General features: G+C 51.2%; 3 protein-coding genes across 19 annotated transcripts in view; 2 read left to right on the top strand and 1 right to left on the bottom strand.

Moving 5' to 3' along the window:
• Positions 1-342: 342 nt before the first annotated feature.
• KLC4 (kinesin light chain 4) lies at positions 343-16541 on the bottom strand. 6 transcript variants are annotated; one of them, XM_003897614.2, is made up of 16 exons: positions 16456-16541; positions 14563-14845; positions 13052-13282; positions 10475-10556; positions 9341-9560; positions 8780-8867; positions 5053-5154; positions 4640-4813; positions 4150-4249; positions 3905-3957; positions 3602-3672; positions 3272-3380; positions 2564-2704; positions 2190-2305; positions 1468-1531; positions 343-815 (listed from the first exon to the last, which is right to left on the bottom strand). In XM_003897614.2, the coding sequence occupies exons 2-16, from the start codon at positions 14818-14820 to the stop codon at positions 765-767; spliced, it is 1860 nt and encodes a 619-aa protein (XP_003897663.1). In that variant the 5' UTR covers positions 14821-14845; positions 16456-16541; the 3' UTR covers positions 343-764. The 6 variants fall into 6 exon arrangements, with proteins under 6 accessions (XP_003897663.1, XP_009203465.1, XP_003897664.1 ...); XM_009205201.3 differs by lacking the exon at positions 16456-16541 and adding an exon at positions 15797-15900; XM_003897615.4 differs by lacking the exon at positions 16456-16541 and adding an exon at positions 15549-15709.
• Positions 15902-22267, top strand: MRPL2 (mitochondrial ribosomal protein L2). Of its 5 annotated transcripts, none has more exons than XM_009205204.2 (7): positions 15902-15989; positions 17937-18105; positions 20042-20180; positions 20291-20406; positions 20480-20590; positions 20872-20945; positions 22016-22267. In XM_009205204.2, exons 2-7 carry the CDS (start codon positions 17937-17939, stop codon positions 22226-22228), a joined length of 822 nt encoding a protein of 273 aa, XP_009203468.1. In that variant the 5' UTR covers positions 15902-15989; the 3' UTR covers positions 22229-22267. The 5 variants fall into 5 exon arrangements, with proteins under 5 accessions (XP_009203468.1, XP_021792997.1, XP_021792998.1 ...); XM_021937305.2 differs by lacking the exon at positions 15902-15989 and adding an exon at positions 16154-16357; XM_003897620.2 differs by lacking the exon at positions 15902-15989 and adding an exon at positions 16635-16868.
• An 11-nt stretch (positions 22268-22278) lies between these two features.
• Positions 22279-27606, top strand: part of CUL7 (cullin 7) — a 16827-nt gene continuing 11499 nt past the window's right edge. For 2 of the 8 annotated variants that reach the window (XM_021937301.2, XM_021937299.2), the window contains exons 1-7: positions 22279-22745; positions 23680-24360; positions 24707-24858; positions 25002-25502; positions 26038-26176; positions 26277-26500; positions 26777-27029. In XM_021937301.2, coding sequence (XP_021792993.1) covers positions 22394-22745; positions 23680-24360; positions 24707-24858; positions 25002-25502; positions 26038-26176; positions 26277-26500; positions 26777-27029 — 2302 coding nt within the window. In that variant the 5' untranslated portion in view covers positions 22279-22393. Of the gene's footprint in view, positions 22835-23098; positions 23195-23679; positions 24361-24706; positions 24859-25001; positions 25503-26037; positions 26177-26276; positions 26501-26776; positions 27030-27606 lie in introns of all 8 variants that reach the window. The other 6 variants (XM_021937303.2, XM_009205209.4, XM_021937300.2 and 3 more) reach the window with 6 other exon arrangements.

The raw sequence follows: 27606 nt of genomic DNA, 5'->3' as shown, positions 1-27606 counted from the left end.
TCCCCCAAGCAGCTGGGAGAACGAATGGCAGCCACAGAGGGCCTCACAGCCAGGAGAAGTGGCGCCAGGACTCCAGGGTCCTGCCACATGGCCACCACATGTCCCTGACAACCCAGTCCACAGCACCTTTTCCTTGGGTTGTAGGCCTCCTTCTTCCCCATCCCCCAGATGCCTTCCTACAGGCCCTGCTGGAGATGATACAAACAAGGGGAGGAAGAGAAGAGAGATCCAAGAATGAACACTCCTCCTGCTGCCCCATCCATCACTGCCCCTCACCCTCTGTGAAGGGCCCCAACACAAGCCCTGCTTCATACCCTCTTCAATCAGGACTCAAGTCGCAGAAAGGTTACCTGATTCTTTTATTTAAGAAAAGTGAAATACATGGACCTGAAGTGAGACAGCAGAGGGAGGGAATAAGAGCGGCCAAGGCAAGGCAGCTTGGCTGGCCAGCCCTCAACCCTCTGACTGAAAAGCCAGCAGCAGGCTGCATCTCTGAGGGCCATACCTGCTTTGTACCCACCTTGGGGGCCTCAGAGCTAGCTACTCTAGAGGACCACAGGGTGCGGAGAGGGTGTCCTGAGGGTCCTTCCTAAGAGGGATTCCTGAGGAGGGAGCTGAAACCCTAAGGGCAGCAGCAATCTTCTGGTTAAACTGCTCCCCTTCACTGTCCCACCTAGGGGTGGGGAAGAGCCAGGAGCAATGGGGAATGCTGTGAGGGCTATAGGGGTAGGGGGACCCAGCAGACCTGGGGACTGGGTTGAATGTCAGCTGCTTGAAGAGAGGTCCATGGAGCTGGCACTGAGGCCCCGGGAGACCTGAAACAGACAACACTACCCCATCAGCTCAGGGACCTCAGCCTCCCAAAGACTGTCTCCTGGAGTCCATCCATCCAATGGCCACAGTGTATCTCTGGACCTAGGATCACATCCATCTCTGGACCAGTCTATCTCTGGACCTGGGACTTTGTTTAGCCTCTGCTAGGGTTTTCCAGAAGGCCACAATCTGGTGGAGAAGCTCTCTGGAAGAACCACATGAATACTGGCATATACTCTGAGTGTGTTCATATAAGAAGTCATTTGCCATTAAAATATCGTTACTGTTTTCTCAGATGGGGATTATTTAATACTTTTCTTTTTCCATTCTCATCTACTATGAAGGTAGCTGCAGGATGAAAAAATGAGTATCTCCAAATAATTCTTAAATTATTCATAATTCCAAAGTACCAGTTTAAAGAATATTCCTATTTCCCTCCTTATTAACTTATTTGCTACTATGTCTGGCCTGAAACTGTCCCTTGGTGGTCATCACTCACCACAAGCTATCTGCCTGATTCCTTAATAACTGCAATCCCCTGGCTCATCATTATCCCAGATGACTCCCCTCCCCACTTCCCTTACTCCACTGGGCTTGCTCACTGGCTGTTCTTTTTTCATCACCCACCAATATGCTCACAAGCACTGCTCTCACCTGGAGGGGTGCTGCACTAGGTTGGTTCAGATAGTTCAAGGAGGCTGCTCGCTTCATGTTGCTGCTACAATGGAAAATGGAAGAACTGAGGCCTCCTCTCTTCCTCCTGAGTGGCCTTAAAGCTGTGGGCCTCTTGAGCACTGCCACACAAAATCAAATCACTGCCTCCCCTCTATCCCCTCCCCCAACTTTTCTTATCTGCATCAGGAACCAGTATCTCAGCTACCTTCACCTCCCAAGTTGGGGCACCCATTCTACCCAAACTCTCTCTCCATGGCTGTCCCATTGACTTCCTCCCTGTTTCTCTCCAAGATACCTCTCCAGAGATCAGGGGCCAAGAGGAGTTGGAGGCAAGGGCTTACTTTACTTGCCTGCTTTACCATATCTTTTTTTTTTCTTTTCTTTTTTTTGAGACAGAGTTTCACTTTTGTCGCCTGGGATGGAGTACAATGGCATGATCTCAGCTCACTGCAACCTCCACCTCCCAGGTCCAGCAATTCTTCTGCCTCAGCCTCCCAAGTAGCTGAGATTACAGGCACCCACCAGCACGCCCGGCTAATTTTTGTATTTTTAGGAGAGATGAGGTTTCACCTTGTTGGCCAGGCTGGTCTCGAACTCCTGACCTCCGGTGATCCACCCGCCTCGGCCTCCCAAAGTGCTGGGATTACAGGCTTGAGCCACAGCACCCAGCCACTTTGCCATATCTTGACTTCCATGTGTACCTGGAAGGCCGAGGCTCGGTCCCCTGGAGCTTCCTCACCAGGATTTCACTGCTTCTGCGGAGCACATCCCGGATCTTGCCCAGAGAGCCACTCCTCTGCAGGGTCCCACTGCCATCCTGGCAGAAAGGGGTGAGCTATGAAAGCTACAGGGATCCCACACAGATGGGTTTCTGAGTCTAGTCCCAGCATTTATTCTGCACACATCCCCCACCCCCAAGGCCCAGTGACTGAAAATAAAAGTCCGGTCAAAAGCTTGCTCCCAGAGATACCCCTGAAGGGATACACTACCTAGACTGGAATAGCATAGCCAAGAGCCTCTCACCACCACCAGCAGGAGTGGGCAGGAGAGATGAAAAGGCAATGATCAGACTTACCCCGGACCATTCCACAGCCACAGAAGCATCTTCACCTCCCTCGAATTTCACACTGTCCCCAGGGCCCTCCTGGGACGTCCTTCTACCATCACTCTCCCCAAGCAGCTCTGCCACCTTGGTCTGACTGATAGGGTCAGTGCCCTGGAAGGAAAAGGAAGGACCTGGGACTTCCCACTCCTTAACTCCTCAGGATGGGGCTTTCAAATTTTTTTCACCATCAGCCACTGCAAGGAAAACATTTTTCCTTGTGATGTCTCAGTATATGCCTACTGGAACAATACTCACCTTTTCTATTTGCAATGCATTGCTATATATAGATCTGTATATATTTTTAGCCCCATAGCCCACACTGAATTGATTTCACAACCTACTATTGAGACCCACAATCTGAGAAATTCTTGACTTAGGCTCTCCCCCACCTCACTCCTCTCACCCACACCACCCAGGCCCCTCCTTATGAAAGGGCAGGGTTTCTCCTTCATATCCCCATTTAGTGAATCTTGAAATTAGAGTCCTGACCACAAAGTGCAGGTAGGGGGTAAGAACATGCTTAAAAACAACCACAATCACAACACTGCCTCACTTTCCTCTCCCTCCTGGCCTCATCAGCCTTTCCGCTTATTCTTAGGAGACTCCCAAGAAACCTCAGCAGTCTCTCATCCCCAGGGCCCTTCCCTCAAGGACCTCCTTCCCCTCTGGGCTTCTGACCTGTCTCCGGGACCGCTGGGCACATTCCTCCAGGGTCTCAGCAGCCTCCAGCTTTCCCTGGCGCCTATACAGAGCTCCCAGGTTTCTCAGAGTAGTGTTCACGGTGGGGCTGTGGTGAGAAACAGACCAGAGAAGGAAGAGAGAATGGGTTCAGAAAAGAAAACATTTGTCTTCCAAGCAAGACAAGAGGAAAAAAAAAAAAAGAAAATAGGAGAGGGAACAGAGCTAAAGCTCAGGGAAAGTCTACGGGAGGAAGGGAAAAGGTCTGGGAGGCTGGGAGCCTGGATGGAGGGCATCGGAGGCCAAGCTGGCTTTTCACTGGCAGCTCACCTGCTCACTTTGCAGGCCTTGTACCAGCCTCCATACTCAGCATAGGGTGTGCCACCCTCATGGTGCCGGCTCTGCAGGACAGAGAGAGGCCAGAGAGAAGGGCAGGGAGAGCCAAAGATAAGAATACAGAGATGCTGGGATGCACGGTGGCATGGGGCTAGGGTGCAGGCTGGGCTGGGGAGGACACCATGCATCTGGGGCTGGTGCTGGGGTGGGAAGTGTGAGTTGGGCTAATGGAAGGAGTAAGACAGAGACCCTGGTAGCCTTGAGCTCCCCAGGCTGGCCCCCCTTCCCCCCACTCACTTTGCTCATTTCCTCCCGCTCCTCTGCATGCATCCAGATGGGCTTGTGGTCATCTGGGGGTGATACACGGGGTGGGGAGGTTAGAGATCGGAGCTAGACAGTGTCGGAGAGCCAGGACCCAGAGGCTGACAGGCTGGACTGAAGGGGTCTGGCTCCCCCTGGGAACCACTGTGGCCTAACCCCCGACCTTTGGTCTGCATTTCTTTTCTTTCCCACAGCCCCTTCCCCAAGCCCTCACCACTCACCATCCACAGACCCAAACTCCTGCACATGGGCACGGGTCAGGATCTCTTTGTATAGTGTCTCAGCCTCAGCATATTTGGCCTGTTTCAGGTAACAGGAAGCCTAGAAGACAGAAAGGCAAAAATACAGGAACAAAACATGGAGGGAGGCAAGATCTTCTTTTTTTTTTTTTTTTTTCTTTTTTTTTTCCAGACAACGTCTTCACCAGGCTCAGGGAGTTCCACTTCTCGGTGTCTCTGTGACTTTCCCCAGAGATCTTTCTCACACCTCCTTCTCCAGGTGCAGGGTCAAGGGTATTCCCAGCCCACTCTCAAGAAGCTGTGGCGCTTCTATAACCGGAACGAAGCAGATCCTTCATCCGCAAAGGCAGCCCCAGAAATGGGCACAAACTTGATGAGAGCAGTGTGCCAGATTGTGATGCTTCCTAACTCTAGGACCCAGGTGGCCTCTCCTTCCCGTTCATTCCACCTACTTTGTCCCCTCCTCCCATACCAGGTTGTTCTTGGTCCGGGCTACATTAGGGTTGTCTGGCCCCAGCTGCCCCTCGTAGATGGCCAGTGCTCGCTGGTAGTAGCGTTCCACCGCCTCATACTTGCCCTGGTTTTGGCACAAGAGGGCCAGGTTGTTCAGCTGCTTTGCCACATCTGGGTGATTAGTGCCCAGGACCTGAAAGGGAACAAAGGAGTGGATAAATGGCTATGATTACGTGTGTGTGCACAAGCACACGTGTCTGCTTGCATGTAGGCACACACATGTGGAAAGCAGAGGAATGGGAATGAAGGAAGAGAGAACAAGGCAGAGACGGGGGTGAGAAAAAAAAAAGTGAAAGAGGAGTGTTAGACCAGAGAAGCCATGTAGAGAAGGGTCACAGCAACAAGGGAAGAAGGGAGAGAGGGCATGGGTACCTTTTCTCGAATCTCCAGTGCCCGCTGGCACAGAGGCTCTGCCTCCTTGTATTTGCCCCTTTTGCCATAGAGCACAGCCAAATTGTTGAGTGTGGCAGCCACCTATGAAGACAGGCCGGTCCCCATCAGACATTTGGGTTGCAAATGACCTATGGGAATCTGAGGTTCCCCACCTCCCAGCAGGGCCCCACAATCACTGCACAACTCTAAGAGACAAAGACTCTACTACCCTGGAGCCAGGGGCTGAAGGGAGGGGAAACTGCTGAACAGGATGGCTCTGAGGCTAAGGGATAGTATCGCCCTCTAGGGGATTTTAAGAAATTTCTGGAGGTGGTTTTCTTTTGTTGTTTTTTTTCCTTTTTTTTTAGTTGCCATGATGATTACCTTTGAGGAGGCAAGAACGCTATAGATGTTCTGCATCTGTGAGACAGCTCTGCCAACTTTTGAATGTCCTGCCGGACATCCAAACACTAAATGTAAGCATTGATATTTGATGGGATATCAAGACAGGAGGATGATTTCTGAGATACATCATCCCTGCCTATCATATGTCATACCATAGGGAATTATTTTCACACAGATCACGTTCAAAAATAACTTTTTGGCCGGACGCAGCGGCTCATGCCTGTAATCCCAGCACTTTGGGAGGCAGAGGAGGGCAGATCACCCGAGGTCAGGAGTTCAAGACCAGCCTGACCAACATGGAGAAACCCTGTCTCTACTAAAAATACAAAATTAGTCAGGCGTGGTAGCACATATCTGTAATCCCAGCTACTTGGGAGGCTGAGGCAGGAGAATTGCTTGAACCCGGGAGGTAGAGGTTGTAGTAAGCCAAGATCATGCCATGTTGCACCCTAACCTGGCAACAAGAGTGAAATTCCATCTCAACAAAAAATAAATAACTTTTCAGCTGGGTGCCGTGGCTCACACCTGTAATCCCAGCACTTTGGAAGGCCGAGGTAGGTGGATCACTTGAGGTCAGGAGTTCACGAGCAGCCTGGCCAACATGGTGAAAACCCATCTCTACTAAAATACAAAAATTACAGTAGCATGCACCTGTAATCCTAGCTACTTGGGAGGCTAAGGCAGGAGGATCACTTGAGCCTGGGAGGCAGAGGTTGCAGTGAACCGAGATTGTACCACTGCACTCTAGGCTGGGTGATACCGTGAGACTCTGTCTCAAAAAACAAAACAAAAAAAACTTTTCATTTTTCATTTTCTGTACATTGACAACTCTATCATTTGCTTTGGTGTGATATCCCTACCTTTTTTTTTCCTTTCTTTTTTATTTTTTTAGAGACAGAATCTTGCTCTGTCGCCCAGGCTGGAGTGCAGTGGTGCAATCTCGGCTCACTGCAAGCTCCGCCTCCCGGGTTCACACCATTCTCTTGCCTCAGCCTCCAGAGTAGTTTGGACTACAGGCACACGCCGCCACATCTGGCTAATTTTGTGCATTTTTGGTAGAGATGGGGTTTCACCATGTTAGCTAGGATGGTCTCAATCTCCTGACCCTGTGATCCGCCCAACTCGGCCTCCCAAAGTGCTGGGATTATAGGCATGAGCCACTGCGCCCGACCGATATCCCTACTTAAGGTTGTTTCTCTCTTTCCTTTTATTTATTTGTACTTATTTATTTATTTATTTATTTTGACAGAAAGTCTCGCCCCATCACCCAGGCTGAAGTGCAGTGGCATGATCTTGGCTCACTGCAACCTCAGCCTCCTAGGTTCAAGCAATTCTCCTGTCTCAGCCTCCCGAGTAGCTGGGACTACAGGTGCATGCTGCCACACCTGGCTAATTTTTTATTATTAGTAGAGAAAGGGTTTCACCTTGTTGGTCAGGCTGGTTTCAAACTCCTGACCTCAAGTGATCCGACCATCTTGGTCTCCCAAAGTGCCGGAATTACAGGAGTGAGCCACAGCACTGGGCCACTTTTTATTTTGTTGAGATAGAGTCTTGCTGTGTTGCCCAGGCTGGAGTGCAATGGTGTGATCTTGGCTCACTGCAACCTCCACCCTCCGGATTCAAATGATTCTCCTGCCTCAGCCTCCAAATAGTTGGGATTACAGGCATATGCCACCATGCCCGGCTAATTTTATATATATATATTTTTAGTAGAGATGGGGTTTCACCATGTTGGCCAGGCTGGTCTGAAACTCCTGACCTCAGGTGATCCACCTGCCTTGGCCTCCCAAAGTGCTAGAATTACAGGCATGAGCCACTGTGCCCAGTCTCTTTTTCTTACACACAAATAAATCTGGTCTGTCATTTCTTTTTTTTGAGACAGAGTTTCACTCTTGTTGCCCAGGCGGGAGTGCAGTGGCATGATCTCAATCTCGATCTCCCCTCACTGCAACCTCCGCCTTCTGGTTTCAAGAGATTCTCCTGCCTCAGCCTCCCGAGTAGCTGGGATTACAAGCGCCCGCCACCACACCCAGCTAATTTTTGTATTTTTAGTAGACACGGGGTTTCACAATGTCAGGATGGTCTTGAACTCCTGACCTCGTGATGCGCCCGTCTTGGCCTCCCAAAGTGCTGGGATTACAGGCGTGAGCCACCGTGCCCAACCCTTGTGATTTCTTATAATACTGTACTTTAATAAAGTGTCCACCTATATTTTCAGTGTTTTTTTAAAGAGACAGGTGCTCACTCTGCTATACAGACTGGAGTGCAATGGCATGATCATAGCTCACTGTAACCTCAAACTCCTGAACTCAAGCAATCCTTCCACCCTAGACTCCCAAGTAGCTGGGACTACAGGTGCACACCACTGTGCCCAGTAAATTTTTAAATTTTTGTAGAGACAGGGCCTCGCTATGTTGCCCAGGTTAGTCTCCCACACTTGGCCTCAAGTGATCTCCTGCCTTGGCCTCCCAAAGTGCTGGGATCACATGCATGACATGAGCCACTGAACCCAGCCGCTGTCTCATTTTTCTAGTACTTCTCGTATGGAATGGCTTACTGGTCTTCTAAATCCAGAATCATTCATTATATATCAGACCACTTTGCAATTTTTTTTTTTTTTTTTTTTTTTTTTTGAGATGGGGTCTCGCCCTGTTGCCCAGGCTGGAGTGCAATGGCGAGATCTCAGCTCACTGCAATCTTCACCTCCTGGGTGATTCTCCTGCCTCAGCCACCCAAGTAGCTGTGATTACAGGCATGTGGCACCACACCCGACTAATTTTTGTACTTTTAGTAGAGACGGGGTTTCACCATGTTGATCAGGCAGGTCTCAAACTCCTGACCCTGTGATCTACCTGCCTCAGCCTCCCAAAGTGTTGGGATTACAGGCGTGAGCCACTGCGCCCAGGCCACTTTGCTATTTCTTTTAACAAAGTTGTACTCAATACAGTTACTGTTGTTTTGTATTTTTATCTTATTATATTACATTGTATATATTGTTCTTATAAATTACTTTTTTTCTTTTATATTTACTAAAGTAGCATATTAACTTTTTTATAAATCATATATGGATTTACCTATGACTTATTTATGAATTAAGTTCAAACAAAATACTCGTTATAAAAAGGAGTCACTGAGTCTCAGAGAATTAAGCACTAGGATCACTGGACAGTGCCTGGAAGAAAGGACTTCTTACTCCTCCTTTCTCAGCACCCTTAGTGAGTGGACTGAGGGCAGCAGATGGATGAGCTAAGAGAGGCCAAAACAGCAATGGTATGGGGTGTGGGGTGTGGAGTGTGGGGCAGGGAGGGCAAGGAATACTGACAGCAGGATGATCAGGGCCCAGGGTGCTCTCCCGGATGCTGAGGGCATCATTCAGCAGGTGGGCAGCTTCCTTATACTTATTCTGGTCCCTGGAAGAAGACAAAAGTGACAGGAGTTACCCTGAACTCTGCCTGCAAGCCTTCTTCTTCCCTCCTTCCCTTTGGGAGGACTGAGTACATTTAAGGACTGGGGACCTCCATGAGGAGACAGGAAGCCTGGTGTGGACAGTAAGGGGGCTTCACTGACATACTCATACCAGAATGCAGGGCACTGCCATCGCAAGAGGAGGCCACAAGTTATAGGAAGCGAGAGGGCAGGGGGAAGAGAGGGAGAGAGCACGCCCCAAAAGAGATTAGAGGAACAGTGATCCCAAACAATGAGCAAATGCTTAGGTATGGGAAAAGTGAGAGTTCTGGCACATTAAGAAGCACCCGAGTGGGGTGTATCTGGGAGGCCCAACAGGCAGGAGAGGTACCCTGTAAAGAGGAAAAATGAAAGCCAAAGGAGGACCAAGGTGGGAATGTAGGGGAAGATCTGGGCACTGGAGGAGGGAAGTCCTCACCGATACACCAAAGCAAGGATGTTGAGCATGGTGGCAACATCAGGGTGGCCACGGCCTGATGTGCGCTCCAGGTCCTCCAGTGCCTGCTTACAGAGTGGCACAGCCACCTCATAGCGACCTTGGGCTGCGTACTGAATCACCAGGTTGTGCAACGTCCGCAACCTTGCTGGGATCTCATATCCACCCTGCTGAGCTGCTGCAGTACCTTGACCACGGGACACTAAACCATCACAGAAAATAAACAAAGGACTCTTCCTCTCTCCTTTGCTGTCTGCCCTTCCACTCCCCATTGCACGTCTTGTTCCATACCTACGCCTGCCCCAACATGGGCTCTCAATATTAGACCTGCCTCAAGCACTATTCTTTTATCCACTCCCTTGACCTGTGCCCATCACAACCTCAGTTATTCACCCAGTCATTCATTCATTCAACAAACATTTATTTAATAAATATGAACCAAGGGATGTCCCAGGAGTACAAAGGTAAGAAAGACCTGGTTCTGGCCAGGTGCAGTGGCTCACGCCTGTAATCCCAGCACTTTGGGAGGCCAAGGCAGGTGGATCATGAGGTCAGGAGTTCGAGACCAGCCTGGCCAATATGGTGAAACCCTGTCTTTACTAAAAATATAAAAATTAGCCGGGTGTGGTGGTGGACGCCTGTAGTTTCAGCTACTCGGGAGGCTGAGGCAGGAGAATCACTTGAATCCAGGAGGCGGAGGTTGTAGTGAGCCGAGATTGGCCTACTGCACTCTAGCCTGGGAGACAGATTGAGACTCTGTCTCAAAAAAAAAAAAAAAAAAAAACCTGGTTCTTTTCCTTGAGGGGCTCATGGTCTCCCCATCTCAGGTTTATTCTCCCACTAGACTGTGAACTCCTTACTGGTGAGACCTATGCCATTTCCATCTCAGTACTCCTAGTGCCTAGCACAGTACCTGGCACATACTCAGTGTTTAATACATGTTTGTTCAGTGGAGAGGCTGAGGAAATCGAAGTACTAGCCCAGCCCCTGCCCTGTCTCCAGAAAAAGTGGATAACCTATTTCCAGATGGTGAGTGTCCTGTGTACAGGGTGGGCCACAGCTAGGGCCAGCCTCCTGCTGCCCCTTTTCACCATCCCATTCCCGAGGCAGACTCACAGCCATTGCTGGGGTCCTCTTCCTCCTCATTAGGGAAGAGGTCATCCAGGGAATCCTTGGTGGCATCGCCTTCTTTCTCCTCCTGGAAGGGAAGAAGCAACATTAAGGGCCAAGATATCCCTACCTAGTAGCCTCCTCAGTGACCCCTCTAAGCCATGAAATCACAGACAGATGGGGCATAGGAGAAGACTGTTGTTCCTGTCTCTGCCCCGGAAAGGCTAGCAACTGGCCCAGCCAAGCCCAGGCCTCTGGTTTGTAACAGCCAGAGATGCTTTGGACAAAACTTCCCCCTCCTTCTCATACAGAAAGTTTCCTTCCTGGCCGGGTGTGGTGGCTAACGCCTGTAATTCCAACACTTTGGGAGGCCGAGGTGGGCAGATCACCTGAGGTCAGGAGTTCAAGACCATCCTGACCAACATGGAGAAACCCCATCTCTACTAAAAATACAAAATTAGCCGGGCGTGGTAGCGCATGTCTATAATCCCAGCTACTCGTGAGGCTGAGGCAGGAGAATCGCTTGAACCTGGGAGGCAGAGGTTGCGGTGAGCCGAGATCACGCCATTGCACTCCAGCCTGGGCAACAAGAGCGAAACTCCGTCTCAAAACAAAAAGAAAAAAGAAAAAAAAAAGATTAAAAAAAAGTTTCCTTTCTAACCACCCTCAATCTCTCCTTAACTCTTGTAATTATGGCCCTATGCTGATCTCTGTGTGTTTATGTTGATTATATGTCTGTCTTGTCTCTCCTGAGGGAAGGGAGTATGTCCGATCTTATTGACATGTACCCAAAAAGTGTCTAGCTCAGCCTGGTGCCCATCATCTGCACAGCTCATTCTGGACTTACTGCATAACCCTCCCTCACCGTCTAACCTATTCTGCACTAGGAAAATCTGCTTTTCCCCATCAGGAACTGCAGCCTCATCCAAACACCAACCTTCCTGCCCAGCTTCACCAATGTGTCCTGTGCAATCCATCTACTCACTTTCCCTGAGAGAGACCAGCTTTTCCAGGCTGTAAGCCTTATCCATGACACCCTGCACTCCAGTCTAAAAAGCTCCTTCCTCTTCCTCATCATGAAATTTCAAAATCCATCTCGAATGGGATGGATCCTAACCCACTGAAATGGGAAATCCAACCTATATCCTACCCATCCCTGTACCCTGCTTCCTCGATTTTTTTTGTTAGTTTTTTGAGACAGAGTCTCTGGTCTGGCAACAGCCCAGGCTAGAATGCAGTGGTACAATCACAGCTCACTGCAGCTTCTACCTCCTGGGCTCAAGCGATCCTCCCACCTCAGCCTCCCGAATAGCTGACGCTACAGGTGCACACAACCACATCAGGCTAGTTTTTTAAATTTTTGGGGAGACAGGGTCTCACTATGTTGCCCAGGCTCCCTGCTTCCTCCATGAATTCTTCTTAGACCATTCCAGCTCTCACAGACATATCTCCGTGAAATTCTTCCCACACTGACTGAACCACTCATCCAGCACTGAGCACTTGCTGCTTTGTATTTTGTCACATATGTGTTCTCATGGATAAGACTTGTTCCCTACAGATACATCCGAAGAAAACACACTCTCAGCCAGGCACGGTGACTCACACCTGTAATCCCAGCATTTTGGGAGGCTGAGGCAGGCAGATCACTTGAGGCTAGGAGTTTGAGACCAGCCTGGCCAACATGGCAAAACTCTCCGTCTCTATTAAAAATACAAAAATTAGCTGGGTGTGGTGGCAGATGCCTGTAATCCTAGCTGCTTGGCTGGCTAAGGCACGAGAATTGCTTGAACGCCAGAGGCGGAGGTTGCAGTGAGCTGAGATGGCATCACTGCACTCTGTTGAATGAGGGTTAAATATCACACATTTTGGGTCAGGCATGGTAGTTCACACCTGTAATCCCAGCACTTTGGGAGGCCCAGGCGGGCAGATAACCTGAGGTCAGGAGTTCAAAACCAGCCTGGCCAACATGGTGAAACCCCATCTCTAGTAAAACTACAAAAATTAGCCAGGTGTGGTGGCAGGTGCCTGCAATTCCAGCTGCTCGGGAGGCTGAGGCAGGAGAATTGCTTGCACCTGAGAGGCAGTGGCTGCCATGACCCAAGATTGCACCATTGCACTCCAGCCTAGGCAACAAGTATGAAACTCCATCTCAAAAAAAAAAAAAAAAAAAAAAAAATTCACACATTTTGAAAGCAAATTTTAGGAGGGTCATGCCCAACTGGGCTATGCTTTCCCTAATTGTAGCACGCAGGATTCTCGATTGGAATTGTCCAGGTCCTTGTCTATCTCCCTCACAAGCTTGTAATTGTGAGAGCAGGAACTGTGTGTGCCCCACTCACCAGTGCAGTGCACAACACCTGGTACATAGGAGGCATCTCATTACATGTTGACTGAATTAGCTGAATATAGTTTTTCCCCTTGCTGTCACCTGGAGTTGGTGTCAGGGCTGAAAAAGGAATTCTTTCAGGTAAGAGCAGCTTGGGTAGAGCTGATGGACCCTGAGGATGATGGGGCAATTTCCCCCATGTCTGTGGTAACTCCTGGCTGCCCACCCCTTAGCCAGTCTCACCTGCGTACACTCACCGTGGTGTGTCCATCCTCATCATACTGTCGCAGCTGCCCCAGGAACTCCAGGTGCTTCTTTTCCTCCTCCAGCTGAGCCACAGCCTGTTCACTGCGCTGTAGCCGCTGCTGGGTGCCAGCCAGCTCGTCCCGCAGCCACTGGTTCTCCTGGCATAGCCGCCGCACCTGAGCCCGCAGCTTCTGTTTCTCCGACTCCACTGTGCTCAGGTGGCTGGCTAGAGCCAGCATCACCTAGATGGGCATATCCCCTGAGCTCCAGATTCTGGGTGGGAGTATTCAGGAACAGGTGGAAGGGGAGCCTACTGGGACATAGCAAGACTGGCAGGGGCACAAAGGAGCCAGAAGGTGGGGGTGTAGCAGTGGCACTACCTTCAAAACACCCTGAATCCAATTTCCCACTACCTCCACTGCCGTCACCCTGGGCCAAGCCACTATCAATTCCTACCCAAATTACTACAATAACTTCCTCACTGGCCTCCTTGTTGCTGCCCTTGTTCTCCTACTGTCTATTCGTAACCCAGCAACCAGATGATGCCAAGTTAGACCACATCACTCCTCTTCTAAAAACATTCCAATAGTTTCCATCTCACTCAAAGTAAAATCAGGGTCAGGCACAGTGGCTCACGCCTGTAATCCCAGCATTTTGGGAGGCCAAGGCGGGTAGATCATGAGGTCAGGAGTTCAAAACCAGCCTGGCCAACATGGTGAAACACCATCTCTACTAAAAATACAAAAATTAGCCGGGTGTGGTGGTGCGCGCCTGTAGTCCCAGCTACTCAGGAGGCTGAGGCAGGAGAATCGCTTGAATCTGGCAGACAGAGGTTGCAGTGAGCCAGGATGGTGCCACTACATTCCAGCCTGGGCAACAGTGCAAGACTCCATCTCAAAAAAAAAAGTAAAATAAAAGTCCTCAGGATGGCCTACAAGTTCCACTTGATCCATCTCCCTCCCCTCATTCACTCTACTGCAGCCATACTGGCCCCTTGCTGTTCACTGACCTCACCAGGCAGACTTCCATTCAGAGTCTCTGCATTTGCTGCTCTCTCTGATTAGGATGCCCTTCCCCTGTTTAATAGGCATGACTCATTCCCCTCACCTTCACATCTTTGCCAAAATGTCACCTTTTCAAAAAAGGGTGACCTTTTTTGACCACCCTATCTAAAATTATACCCTTTCTCCACAGTCCCTAGTTTCCTTCCCTGCTTTATTTTGGTACTTTTATCCTTAGCAATTATCATTCTGGCATACCGAATCATTATTTATTTAGGTATTGTCTGTCTTCCCCAGCTAGAAGGTAAGCTCCAAGATGGCAAAGATTTTTACAATTTTGTTCAATGATGTATTTCTTCAGTGACCAAAAGCATTCTGGCACACAGTAGTGACTTAATACATATTTAATGAACGGATGCAAACGTCTAGAGTGAGGTGATCCCAAGCAACCCCAAACCTTCAATCAGGTACCTGCTCCTCCATCCACCCTGGACCACTTGGCACCACCTTTGCCCTCTCACCTGGGCCTCACTCAGCCCGAGCTCAATGTTTTCCATAGAACGGCGAAGCTGCCGGGCCTTCTCATGCACCAGCCCTTCCTCGTGGCCTCCCTGCTGCAGACACTCAATGGTCTGGGACAGGCTTTGCAGCACGGCCTGGTGTTCACTGTGCAGGGCCTCTAGCCCTTGGCTGACCAGCCGTGTGCTCCCCAGGATCTCCTCTTGGCTGAGCCGGTGGCCTGCAGGCTCATCCCGCTGCCCCAACACCAGGCCTGACATCCTGGCCTGGGGGACCTTGCCCGGTCTAGGGAGAAACAACAGAGTTCGGCTGGCGTAAAGATGAGACAGAGAAGCTGAGAACTTTCTCAGAGGGTGGTGGGAATCCAAGTGAAGGGACAAAAGTAAGAGTGACCCTGTGGCTTAGTTGGAGAGAGAGAGTGACCAGCAGGCAGGGAGCCCAGATCATTAAACTCAAAGTTAAGGTTGTGGGCAAAGTGAGAGGGAGATGAACTGACTTAAATAAAGAAAGACTATAGTAGGAGCAAAGGTGCTTAGAACTAGCAGAAGGATTCAGGACTTAGGAAGAGAACAGAAAAGCAGTTAGAGCCTGAGTTAGGAAAAGTTATCCAGGGATGAGAGACAGCACTATGGAGATTACAGAGGATCTGAGGGAGAGCTTCAAAGGGCACAGGGCTAAAGTGGGATTATGCAGAAAATAATGCAAGGATCTAGAAAAAAGAGAAGGAATCTTTGCAAAGTTAAATCAGGGAACAAAGGGAAAAGAAGAAAACAGGAGCCTTCCTTGCAGGATCCACATTAGAGGGTCCCAGAAAGCTCAAGGTCTTCAGGCTGCATCACCTGCAGAACTAAGCCCAGCATCTCCAAACCTGGTCAGTCCTACATATTTTCCTACTTACCTTCAACCCATACTTCCCACCCCCCAGGACCCAGACTGTGTTCCCACTTCCTCCGAAGGGTCTTGTCTCTCATCTTTGAAGTCTTCTTACCTGTGTACAGAGCAGAGGCCCTGGCTGTGGCACTCAGGCCGGAGCCCGGAAGAAACTGTTCAGCAGCCAGAGAATCAGAAGGATCTGCCCTGCCCAAAGTCCAGAAGTCCAGCGTTCCCACCCCTTCGTTCACCACTTCACAGCTACCCAGAGGACCTGGCACAGAGCCCCACCCAGGACAAACAGCCTCCCTCCCTCACTCCCTCTGCCTACAGGTCTTCAAAGACGCCCAATTCCCTTCTCCTTACCCAAGTCAGCCTCCCTCATCGCAGGCCTGGGGAGCTACTGTCTCCCAGGAATATGAGAGAGAGAGACTTAATCAGAGACCTACAGCAAGAGGCATGTCTGGGAAAGGGGAGGAAGGAACACCTGGTCACTCCACACCCAGTCACTTCAATGGCTTTGTCTCTGTCACGGTCACCTACAAACAGGCTCTGAGAGGTATCACCGTAGGGTGCCCCCCTAATGCCCGATGATGCAGGGAAGAATGGGAGGTCTGCTGAACGGCTGCCGGGTCACAAGGAGGGTCTCCCGGGCCTGGAAACGCAGTAGAGGAGTGCCTCGGGCTGCCGACCTGCCCTGGGGCCCAGGGTTGGGAGAATGAGATGGGCGGGGGCGGTAGGGGGGAGGTGTGGATGGACGACCGAGGTCCGCAGCTCCAGCGAGGACCTGGAGGCCTAACGACCCCGAGGTCACTGAATCAGTTGGTGGCGCAGGGGGCGGGGCAGGCCGGCTATCTGTCTGTCTGGACGCCGAGGGGCGGGGAAGAATCGCGAAGGGCGGAGTTTTTGAGCCTGGAGTTTTGTAAGGTTGGTTGGAGGGGGTTTGTTTATCTTTCTGGGAGTGCAAGAATAAGAGATGGCAGAGACCTTAACCTTCAGCCTCAGAGGTACCCTCAAAGACTCACCTGCAATCTGCCGGTCTGGCTGCCGCTCTTGCCGGTACTGCCCCTTTAAATCCATGATGGCTGCCGCTCGAGGCAATTGTTTTGACGGGTCTGGGGGCGGGGCCTGTTTCCTAGTCACGGGACATTAGAGCTGCCCGCGGATTGGCTCTCACCGCGTTCAGGTAGGAAAGGAGGTGTGTATCCTGCTTGGGCTCCAGTTTTCTGCCCGCCTCCGTTTACGTTTTGCGGAGCGACGGCGCCGGACAGTCAACGTCATCTAGGAGCGCCGAGCAGCTTGGCTAAAAGTAAGGGTGGCGTGCTGAGCCCTGGATAGCCGGATGGCCCTGTGGGCACTGACCCGCGCTCTGCGCTCTCTGAGCCTGGCGCCCCCGACCGTCGCCGCCCCTGCCCCGAGTCTGTTCCCCGCCGCCCAGGTAATCCATCTTACCCGGGAAGAAGGCTGCTTCCATTCGGGCTACCGGAGATGGGGTCTGCGGGGATGCGAGGCGGGGGTTGCAAGTCTGGTCAGGAGTCACGCAGGTCCATGACCATGGATAAGGCACACTCAGCCTCAGCTTTTTCCTCCACAAGTGTTGCTATCTCATAGGGCGAAATTCTTCAGACGAGATACTTAAGGTGAAAGTGCTTTACAGATCACCGGTTATACAGGTTTCGGTAATAACTAACGTTTATCTAGTGCCTGTGATAAGCCAGGTATAGGTAATAGACGTTTCAAATAAATGAACTCCTTTCAAATACTCTATAAGGCAGTTACTATTCCCATTTTATAGATGAGGAAAATGATAAGGAGTCCAAGGTCACACACACAACTATCAGAGCTAAGCAGTCTGTCTTTCAGAGCCAGTGCTCTTAACCGTTATGATACGATACCTACAAGGATGAGTTACTGCTGATATTAGAGAATGCAGGGCAAGATACAAAGAACAGTGGCCTCAGGGGAAGGTATCCTGAGGTCCTAGTGGGTGGGTGACTGGTGAGTCACGCAAAAGAGAAGTAAGTCTTGCTCCTCTGGAGCTCTCAAGCTGCTTATGGTAGAGTTTGACAGATGCATGTTTAAAATTCAAATCCAAATCAACCTACTCTGAAATGCTGGGAATACAGTAAGGAACAAGAGTGAAATGACCCCTCCCCTCCATTCGTATGTGAATAATTCCCAGCAACATAATGCAGAGGGCAAAAGGAATTGGCACTGATGGTGATACATGGATGTATGGAAGTTACCAGCTATGGAGAAGGGAATTGTTTAGGTAAAAACAGATTCCTGGAGATGGAGAGTTCTGGGCCAAATTTGGAAGGAGATGATCATGGGGAGAACATTATTGGGCAAGCTGTGAAGGGTGGAGTTTTTGGATAGCTGGTTTGGGATAAATCCAGGAGGAAGTGGGCTGCAAGCTAAAATTGATCAGTGCCCTCCGACTTGGTTCTCTGATGCTTTGCCTTCAATTAGCTTTCAAATGAAAGAGATGTCTTTTTATCCCCAGATGGTGAACAATGCCCTCCTCCAACAGCCCTCTGCCTTGATGTTGCTCCCCTGCCGCCCAATCCTTACTTCTGTGGCCCTTAATGCCAACTTTGTGTCCTGGAAGAGTCGTACCAAGTACACCATTGCACCGGTGAAGATGAGGAAGTCTGGGGGCCGAGACCACACAGGTGGGAACAAGGACAAGGGGATTTAAGCAATCAAAGGGAAAAACATGTTAAGACCCTAGATCTGTATATTGACACACTTGTACCTTTTTTTTTTTTTTTTTTTTTTTTTTTTGAGACGGAGTCTCGCGCTGTGTTACCCAGGCTGGAGTGCAGTGGCGCGATCTCGGCTCACTGCAAGCTCCGCCTCCCAGGTTCACGCCATTCTCCTGCCTCAGCCTCCGAGTAGCTGGGACTACAGGCGCCCACCACCATGCCCGGCTAGTTTTTTGTATTTTTAGTAGAGACGGGGTTTCACCATGTTAGCCAGGATGGTCTCGATCTCCTGACCTCGTGATCCACCCGCCTCGGCCTCCCAAAGTGCTGGGATTACAGGCTTGAGCCACCGCGCCCGGCCACGACACACTTGTACCTTGTAAGGCAGAGGAATGTAATTAAAAAGCACTTATTTGGCTCCTTTTGCATGTAGTATGTGCACAGGAACCAGAGAGTAGAATACAAAGCAAAAGGTAATTGGTCTGTACTTCTAAAGATAATTTGGGTAATTGAAGAAAATGGGCCATACACAGGATGTGCCATGACATTTTCCTTCACACCCTTCGAAAATTTATAACAGACTGGGTAAGGTTGCTCATGCCTGTAATCCCAGCACTTAGGGAGGCTGAGGTGGGCAGATCACCTGAGATCACAAGTTTGAGACCAGGCTGGCCAACATGGCAAAACCTCGTCTCTACTAAAACTATAAAAATTGGCCAGGTGCAGTGGCTCACACCTATAATCCCAACACTTTGAGAGTCCAGGGCAGGCAGATCACTTGAGGCCAGGAATTCAAGACCAGCCCGACCAACATGGTGAAACCCCATCTCTACTAAAAATATAAAAATTAGCCAGGTGTAGTGGTGCAGTCCTGTAATCCCAGCTACTTAGGAAACTGAGGCATGAGAATCACTTGAGCCTGGGAGGTGGTGCCTGCAGTGAGCCAGGATCGCGCCATTGCACTCTAGCCTGGGCAGCAGAGCAAGACTCTGACTGAAAAAAAAAAAAAAAAGATTAACCAGGTGTCGTGGCAGGCACCTGTAATCCCAGCTACGCAGGAGGCTGAGGCAGGAGAATCACTTGAACCCAGGAGGTGGAGGTTGCAGTGAGCCGAGATCACTGCCTGGGTATTCCAGCCTGGGTAACAGAGCAAGACTCGTCTCAAAAAATGTGTATATTGGCCGGGCGCGGTGGCTCAAGCCTGTAATCCCAGCACTTTGGGAGGCCGAGACGGGTGGATCACGAGGTCAGGAGATCGAGACCATCCTGGCTAACACGGTGAAACCCCGTCTCTACTAAAAAAATACAAAAAACTAGCCGGGCGAGGTGGCGGGCGCCTGTAGTCCCAGCTACTCGGGAGGCTGAGGCAGGAGAATGGCGTGAACCCGGGAGGCGGAGCTTGCAGTGAGCTGAGATCTGGCCACTGCACTCCAGCCTGGGCGACAGAGCGAGACTCTGTCTCAAAAAAAAAAAAAAAAAAAAAAAAATGTGTATATTTATAACAGGCTGGGTGTGGTTGCTCCTGCCTTTAATCCCAACACTTTAGAAGGCCAAGGCGGGAGGATCACTTGAGGTCAGGATCCAACCTGGGCAACAGAGTGATACCCTGTCACATGCACAAAAAATAACAGTTGAAATTATTTGAGTATGATTTACATGACTCTCAGTAAACTTATTGATTTCAGTAATTTGAAAATGTTTTATCTGGAAGTTTTATACAATTTCAGTAATGTTTTTTCACTTAGCTTCATGTTGGTGTTGACCCTCCTTACTCCCAGTGTGCTGTGCAAATTTTGATCATTCTCTGTAAGCAGTGCTCTCTGGCAGAGAATGGGCCAGGTCCCAGTGCTGGAAACTGAACTACTCTCACCTGAATCATATCCCCAACTGTCCTAAACCACAGGCCGAATCCGGGTGCATGGTATTGGTGGGGGCCACAAGCAACGTTATCGCATGATTGATTTTCTGCGTTTCCGGCCTGAGGAGACCAAGTCAGGACCCTTTGAGGAGAAGGTTATCCAAGTCCGCTATGATCCCTGTAGGCAAGTTTGGGATGTGGGATGATGATGGAATGGTCTGAATAACTGCATAGCTTCTCAGGAGATGTGGGGCTGCCTAGATGGTCTGCTTACCTGTCCCTCACCCTGATCAGGTCAGCAGACATAGCTCTGGTTGCTGGGGGCAGCCGGAAACGCTGGATCATCGCCACAGAAAACATGCAGGCTGGAGATACAGTCTTGAACTCTAACCACATAGGCAGAATGGCAGGTGAGAGATGGCTACCAGATGTGTGGGCTGGAGGCAGCAAAGGTTCTAGAGCTAATGAAATCCTGTCTTTTAGTTGCTGCTCGGGAAGGGGATGCGCATCCTCTTGGGGCTCTGCCTGTGGGGACCCTCATCAACAACGTGGAAAGTGAGCCAGGCCGGGGTGCCCAATATATCCGAGCTGCAGGTATGGGGAAAGGAGTTGCCTGGGTCCTATAGTTTGGAAAGGCAAGGAGAGTCTGAACCGATGGTTCCACATCTGGCACTGGTAGAGAAAATTAAGGAAAAAACAAGAAACATGAGGATGAAGATATGCATGTGTTTTGACCTAAAATGTAGCATGCATCCTTCTTTGTGTATCTGTTCCTAAAGAGCAAAGCAAGGGCAGCATGTGGGGTGTGGCCCCTGTGTAAATTCCTCTGCACCCCCCTGTTTTGTGGAGGGTGGCAGATCAGCTTCTTTCCCCAGGGACGTGTGGTGTGCTACTGCGGAAGGTGAATGGCACAGCCATTATCCAGCTGCCGTCTAAGAGGCAGATGCAGGTGTGTATGGGTATGGCTGGGAGGGGTCAGCAAAGGAGGAATTTTTGGAATATAACTTTCCTGTCTGGGGTAGGTAGGTCCCAGCTGTTTTATGATGCAAGGAACTGCCTTGAGCTGAGGCTGTCCTTTTCTGCCACATGACTTAGGTGTGCTTTGTCGGATTGGCACCATAAGTAAGTTTTTTTTTTTTTCGAGACAGAGTCTTGCTCTGTCGCCCAGGCTGGAGTGCAGTGGCACGATCTTGGCTTACTGCAACCTCCACCTCCCAGGTTCAAGCAGTTCTCCTGCCTTAGCCTCCTGAGTAGCTGGGATTGCAGGCATGCACCACCACAGCTGGCTAATTTTTGTGTTTTAGTAGAGATGGAGTTTCACCACGTTGGCCAGGCTGGTCTCGAACTCCTTACCTCGTAATCCACCCGCCTTGGCCTCCCAAAGTGCTGAGATTACAGGAGTGAGCCACTGCGCCCGACCCTAATTTTTTTTGAGACAGGGTCTCTATTGCTTGAGTGCAGTGGCACAGTCAGCTCACTGCAGCCTCAAACTCCTGGGTTCAAGCAGTTCTGCCTGAGCCCCCCAAGTAGCTGGGACTACAGGCGCACGGCACTCTACCAGGCTAATTTTCGTATTTTTGTAGAGGCAAGGTATCACCATGTTGGCCAGGCTGGTCTCAAACTCCTGAGCTCAAGCATTCTGCCTGCCTAGGCTCCCGAAGTGCTGGAATTACAGGTGTGACCCACTGCACCTGGCCCTGGCTAATATTTTTTATTTTTGTAGAGATGGGGTCTCATTATGTTGCCCAGGCTGGTCTCGAACTTCTGAGCTCAAGTGATCCTCCAGCCCCGGCCTCCCAAAGTGCTGGGATTACCAGCGTGAGTCCTTGCGCCCAGCTCTTTGTTTTCAACTACCTAGTTCCTACTGTAGGACCTTCACTTAGCTTCAACCATCTTGTGCTTTTCCTTTTTCCTCTCTCCTCTCCTTGAGTCTAAGAAGCCCCCCAAGGGTTTTGCTGTGAACACTGTCAAGCTCTTTCCCCCACATTGTATAGAATCTCCATCTGTTTTCTCTGTCAGGTGCTGGAAACGTGCGTAGCAACAGTAGGCCGAGTATCCAACGTTGATCATAACAAACGGGTCATTGGCAAGGCAGGTCGCAACCGCTGGCTGGGCAAGAGGCCTAACAGTGGGCGATGGCACCGCAAGGGAGGCTGGGCTGGCCGAAAGATTCGGCCACTACCCCCTATGAAGAGTTACGTGAAGCTGCCTTCTGCTGCTGCCCAAAGCTGATATCCCTGTACTCTAATAAAATGCCTCCCCCTCCTGTAATCTGTTACTGGTTTTTTGCGGGAGGGGATGGTACAGACTGAACGTGGGGAAAAGAAGTAAAAAGTGTGGGAGGAAAAGAAAGTACAGGACACTGGGTCTGTCCCCACCCCAATTCCCTTACAGGTAATGGAGCCGGGGGTGGAAATAAATGACGTCCAAGCCTTTTCCAGTTGTGACTGGGAAACAGGGTGGGCACTTCCGCAGGAGGGAGGACAAAAGGAAGAGGAAAGGGCGGCGCAGAGGAGGAGGTGCTGCGTCGCCAAGGTGGCATCCGCGGCTCCTCCCCGGCCCTTTCCCAGGGCCCCTAGCCTTCCGCTGGGTCCGGCGGAAATAAGCCGTGGCTTTTGGCTGGCGGAGACGCTGGCAGGGACCAGGCTCCACCCTGCCCCAGTGGCTGCCGACCCAGGCGGCTGCCGCTCTGTTCCGCAGAGGCACGCCCCTTCCTGTCTCTCCGTCTCGACCCCCTCGCGGGGCCCAGGTGGGGCCCGAGTCGCCGCCAGCATCTGTGCCGCGTCCCTTGCTCTGTGAAGGACAGGCCTCGCGCCAGGACCCCGGTGGACTTCTGAGGTGGCCAGAGCCCCGCCGCGGCCCCTTGCTCCTCTCCTGCCCACTTGCCCATCGAGCCTTGCGCTCACCCAACCTCGGTTCCCCATCCTACCGTGCCTCGGGGTTCTAGTTTATGGGGCCTAATCCCCCCTCCCCCACTTTACCGCGCGCCCCTGGCTTCTCGGGTCTCCAACCTCGGTCCCCCAAGCCTCGCGCCCCTCACCTACCTTGTCTGTGCACCCTGCCCTGGGTCTCGCGGCGCCCCAACTAGCCCTTTTGTTCCAGTTGCTCCAGTCGCTCCAGTCAGAGGCGCCTCCAACCCACCAGTGCCTCCTCCCAGTCCATCGCGCCTTGCCCTCCCACTCCACCACCAGTTCTCAGGTCTCTTAACTCTGCGATCTCGGGACTCTTAACTTGGGTCTCACACTCCCATGCTCCAATCCTTAGAGACAGCACCCCTTTCCACACACACTCACGATCTCCCTCCCAAACATACCCCTCTGGGCTTCACATATCCCCAGGGTAGCTGCCTGTTCCAAGGCCTTGGGATTCACTTGTAACTCCAAGGCTGCCCTGCCTGCCCCCACTAGTCTGCCCACTGTTCCAAACCAACCTACTCCAGGCCTCAGGGTCTTGGGGACCTTCCTTTTAGCCCCCAAATTTTGTGTTATTTCACAACAAAACACCCCAGTGTTCTCTGCTTAGGCCTGCCCCGACTCAGCGTGCAGCATGCAACTCCTGGGCCTGGCTTTACCCCACCCCGCCTGACAGCTGTTGCCATTTGCTTCCCCACCTCCTGGATGTCTTTGATTTTCTGACCTCTCCTTACTCTAGCTTGTCTGTTCTCTTTTCCTTGTGTGCTCCAGGTGCCAGGATGGTGGGGGAACTCCGCTACAGGGAATTCAGGGTGCCCCTGGGGCCTGGCTTACATGCCTATCCTGATGAGCTGATCCGCCAGCGAGTGGGCCATGATGGGCATCCTGAGTACCAGATCCGTTGGCTCATCCTGCGGCGTGGCGATGAGGGTGATGGGGGCTCTGGCCAAGTGGACTGCAAGGCTGAGCACATCCTGCTGTGGATGTCCAAGGATGAGATCTATGCCAACTGCCACAAGATGCTGGGCGAGGATGGCCAGGTCATCGGGCCCTCCCAGGAGTCTGCAGGGGAGGTTGGGGCCCTGGACAAATCTGTGCTGGAGGAGATGGAAACCGATGTGAAGTCCCTCATTCAGAGAGCCCTTCGGCAGCTGGAGGAGTGTGTGGGCACCATCCCTCCTGCTCCTCTACTTCACACTGTCCACGTGCTCAGCGCCTATGCCAGCATCGAGCCCCTCACTGGGGTATTCAAGGACCCAAGAGTCCTGGACTTGCTCATGCACATGTTGAGTAGTCCCGATTATCAGATTCGCTGGAGCGCAGGCCGGATGATACAAGCCCTGTCCTCCCATGATGCTGGTGAGGGGCAGTGTGGGGAGGAAGGGAAAGCAGAAGGGCTGGGTCGGCTCAGGGACTCACAGGACACTGTGGCAGGAGCCTCTGATCTCATCAGTACGTAAATGATTCTGTTGCCCTTCTCTTAAGAGTTGGAAGAAAAGGAGGTGGGAATGGGAGTGAGGGTGGGGGTTATCTGCCAAAAGAGGAAAGACTATCTTCAATAACCTCATATTAATTAGTTGCTTTTTATGCAAAGGAAGAATTTACAGTTTAGACTATTGTAGATGGTGTTTATGTGCGTGTGTGTATGTATATAAGTTGTCAAATTTTAGCTTTTGAAGCAAATCAGTTCTTTCCCATTGTGTGGTGGCAAAAGGATTAGATTGAAAGAATAGAGGGTCTAAGATTTCTAGGAAGGGTGAGATTAGGGAGAAGTTACTAATTGGGATATGGGTTACAGGGACCCGGACTCAAATCCTTCTGTCACTGAGCCAACAAGAAGCCATTGAGAAACACCTGGATTTTGACAGCCGCTGTGCTCTGCTAGCACTGTTTGCACAGGCCACACTCTCTGAACATCCCATGTCTTTCGAGGGCATTCAGCTACCACAGGTAACCTTTAGGGGTGTAAGGTGGGGGGAGCTTGTGAACAAGATCTAGGGACCAGGCCTTTGCACCTATCTACAGAGGATGGTATGGAGAGAGGGTCTTAAACTGGGACAAGGTGGATGTAGGCCAAAGGTTGTATCCCACAGGTCCCAGGAAGGGTGCTCTTCTCCCTGGTGAAGCGGTATTTGCATGTCACCTCGCTCCTGGATCAGCTGAACAACAGTGCTGCGGAGCCAGGAGCCCAGAACACTTCTGCTCCTGAGGAGTTGAGTGGGAAGAGGGGTCAACTGGAGCTGGAGTTCAGTATGGCCATGGGCACCCTGATCTCGGAGCTGGTGCAAGCCATGCGCTGGGACCAGGCCACAGACAGACCAAGGAGCTCAGCACGGTCCCCCGGTTCCATCTTCCAGCCTCAGCTGGCAGATGTGAGCCCAGGGTTCCCCACTGCCCAGGCTCAGCCCTCCTTCAGGAGGTCAAGACGTTTTCGCCCTCGTTCTGAGTTCGCAAGTGGCAATACCTATGCCTTGTATGTGCGGGACACACTGCAGCCGGGGATGCGAGTGCGGATGCTGGATGATTATGAGGAGATCAGTGCCGGGGATGAGGGTGAGTTTCGGCAGAGCAACAGCGGCGTGCCTCCTGTGCAGGTGAGTGGCATATGGTGGTGGGACACTGTTAGGGGTCTATTTGGGGTGGGGCAGAGTTGGGACTTCCATACAGGGGGCTCCAGCAGGCCACCCAAAGAGAAAGCTTTCTATAAGATTGGGATGGTGAAAAAGAGTCAGTAGTTGAGAGGTGGGCCCTTCTGAGAGCTGGAAAAATCTGGGTTTAGGAGGCTGTGAAGTCAAGAAGACTCACACAGGAAGAAACTGATATAGCCAGACTCCTCCAAAGGTCAGGGTCAGGGAGATGGCCAGAAGGAAGTGTGGGGGCATAAGCCATGAAAGATAGGGTGAGAGGAGAGACAGGCCCATCCCCCAAAGGAGAGGGCATCCTTTGTATGTGTGTATGTGTGTGTGTGTGTGTGTATTCTCTATATGCTGCTGTTTTGTTATATGAAGGTTTTTCTAAAACCTGGCCAGGTGGTCACCCTGAGGGCTATAAGTCCTCAGTACTGGGCCACAGCCAGTCATTAGTGAGTCCTCCCTTCCCCTTCCCTCTCTTTCTTTCCCTATCCTCCAGGTATTGTGGGAGTTAACAGGCCGCACCTATTGGGTGCACTGGCACATGCTGGAGATCTTGGGCTTTGAGGAAGACATTGAGGACATGGTTGAGACTGATGAGTACCAAGGGGCGGTGGCCAGTAGAGTCCTGGGTAGAGGTGAGCTCAGGGAGGAAGCAAGGGTCAGCTCTGAGCAGGGTAACGGTGGTCCTGCTCAGTTGCTAGTGACATCCCTGTGCCCCTCGGCCCATTTCCACAGCCCTGCCCGCTTGGCGCTGGAGGCCCATGACAGAACTCTATGCTGTGCCTTATGTGCTGCCTGAGGATGAGGACACTGAGGAGTGTGAACACCTGACCCTGGCTGAGTGGTGGGAACTCCTCTTCTTCATCAAGAAGCTGGATGGACCTGACCATCAGGAGGTTCTCCAGATCCTCCAGGAGAACCTAGATGGGGAGGTAGAGCCAGCCTGGAGGCACTCAGAGGTTGGAGGGCTCTATTGCAAGGGCTGGACTGTATAGAGCATTTGAAAGGCTCAGGATGAAAAGTGGAGGTCAGAGAGTGGAAGGGGCTGCAGAGGAGGGGTCTGGAATTTTCAGAGGTGGGAGAGGCTGGTGAGCTGTTTGGGAGGAGCCAGCTGCCAGCTGAGGAGATCAGGATGGAGGGTATGTGTGCAGAGAGAGCCCCACCTCTACCAAGTGCTCCCTGGGTCCTCTGTGCCGGCAGGGCTGTCTGCAATGAGAGCTTCTCCTTGATGGCAGATTCTGGATGATGAGATCCTAGCTGAACTGGCCGTACCCATAGAATTGGCCCAGGACTTGCTGCTGACTCTGCCACAGCGACTCAATGACAGTGCCCTCAGGGACCTGATCAACTGCCGTGTCTACAAGAAGTATGGGCCTGAAGCCCTAGCAGGGCACCCAGCCTACCCATCCCTTCTAGAAGCCCAACAAGATGTCCTCCTGCAAGCTCAGGCCCAGGTTAAGGACTCAGAAGATGCAGCCAAAGTGGAAGGTGGGTGCCAGACACAGCAGCTGAGCCGACACACCTTCAGGGCATTAGCACAGGAGAGATGTCTGTGCTGATTTTTATGCAATCCTTTCTGGAAGTGATGCCACCTTAGAATCTGCAACTTAGAAGCAACAAATGGAGAAGCGGGCACTCTGTTCCCTCAAAGAATGAAGAAGGATGTAAAGTTAGAAAATTGCAAGATAATTTTGAAGACTTATAAAAGCCCCCACATTTAGCTTTTTTTCTTGTAGAGAAATATACTCCATGCTTTGAAATAAAGAGAAGTGCTCTCCTGTTTGCAGATGAAGCTGCTTTGCTATTTTAAGAATATAAAGGCCAGGTGCGGTGGCTCATACCTGTAATCCAAGCTCTTTGGGAGGCCTAGGCGGGCGGATCATGAGGTCAGGAGATTGAGACCATCCTGCTTAGCATGGTGAAATCTCATCTCTACTAAAAATACAAAAAAAAAATTAGCCGGGCATGGTGGTGGGCGCCTGTAGTCCCAGCTACTTGGTAGGTTGAGGCAGGAGAATGGTGTGAACCCAGGAGGCGGAGGTTGCAGTGAGCCGAGACGGCACCA

Source organism: Papio anubis, chromosome 6 (genome assembly GCF_008728515.1).
Source record: "Papio anubis isolate 15944 chromosome 6, Panubis1.0, whole genome shotgun sequence".
Lineage (NCBI taxonomy): Eukaryota > Metazoa > Chordata > Mammalia > Primates > Cercopithecidae > Papio > Papio anubis.
This window is presented reverse-complemented; position numbering and strand designations above follow the sequence as displayed.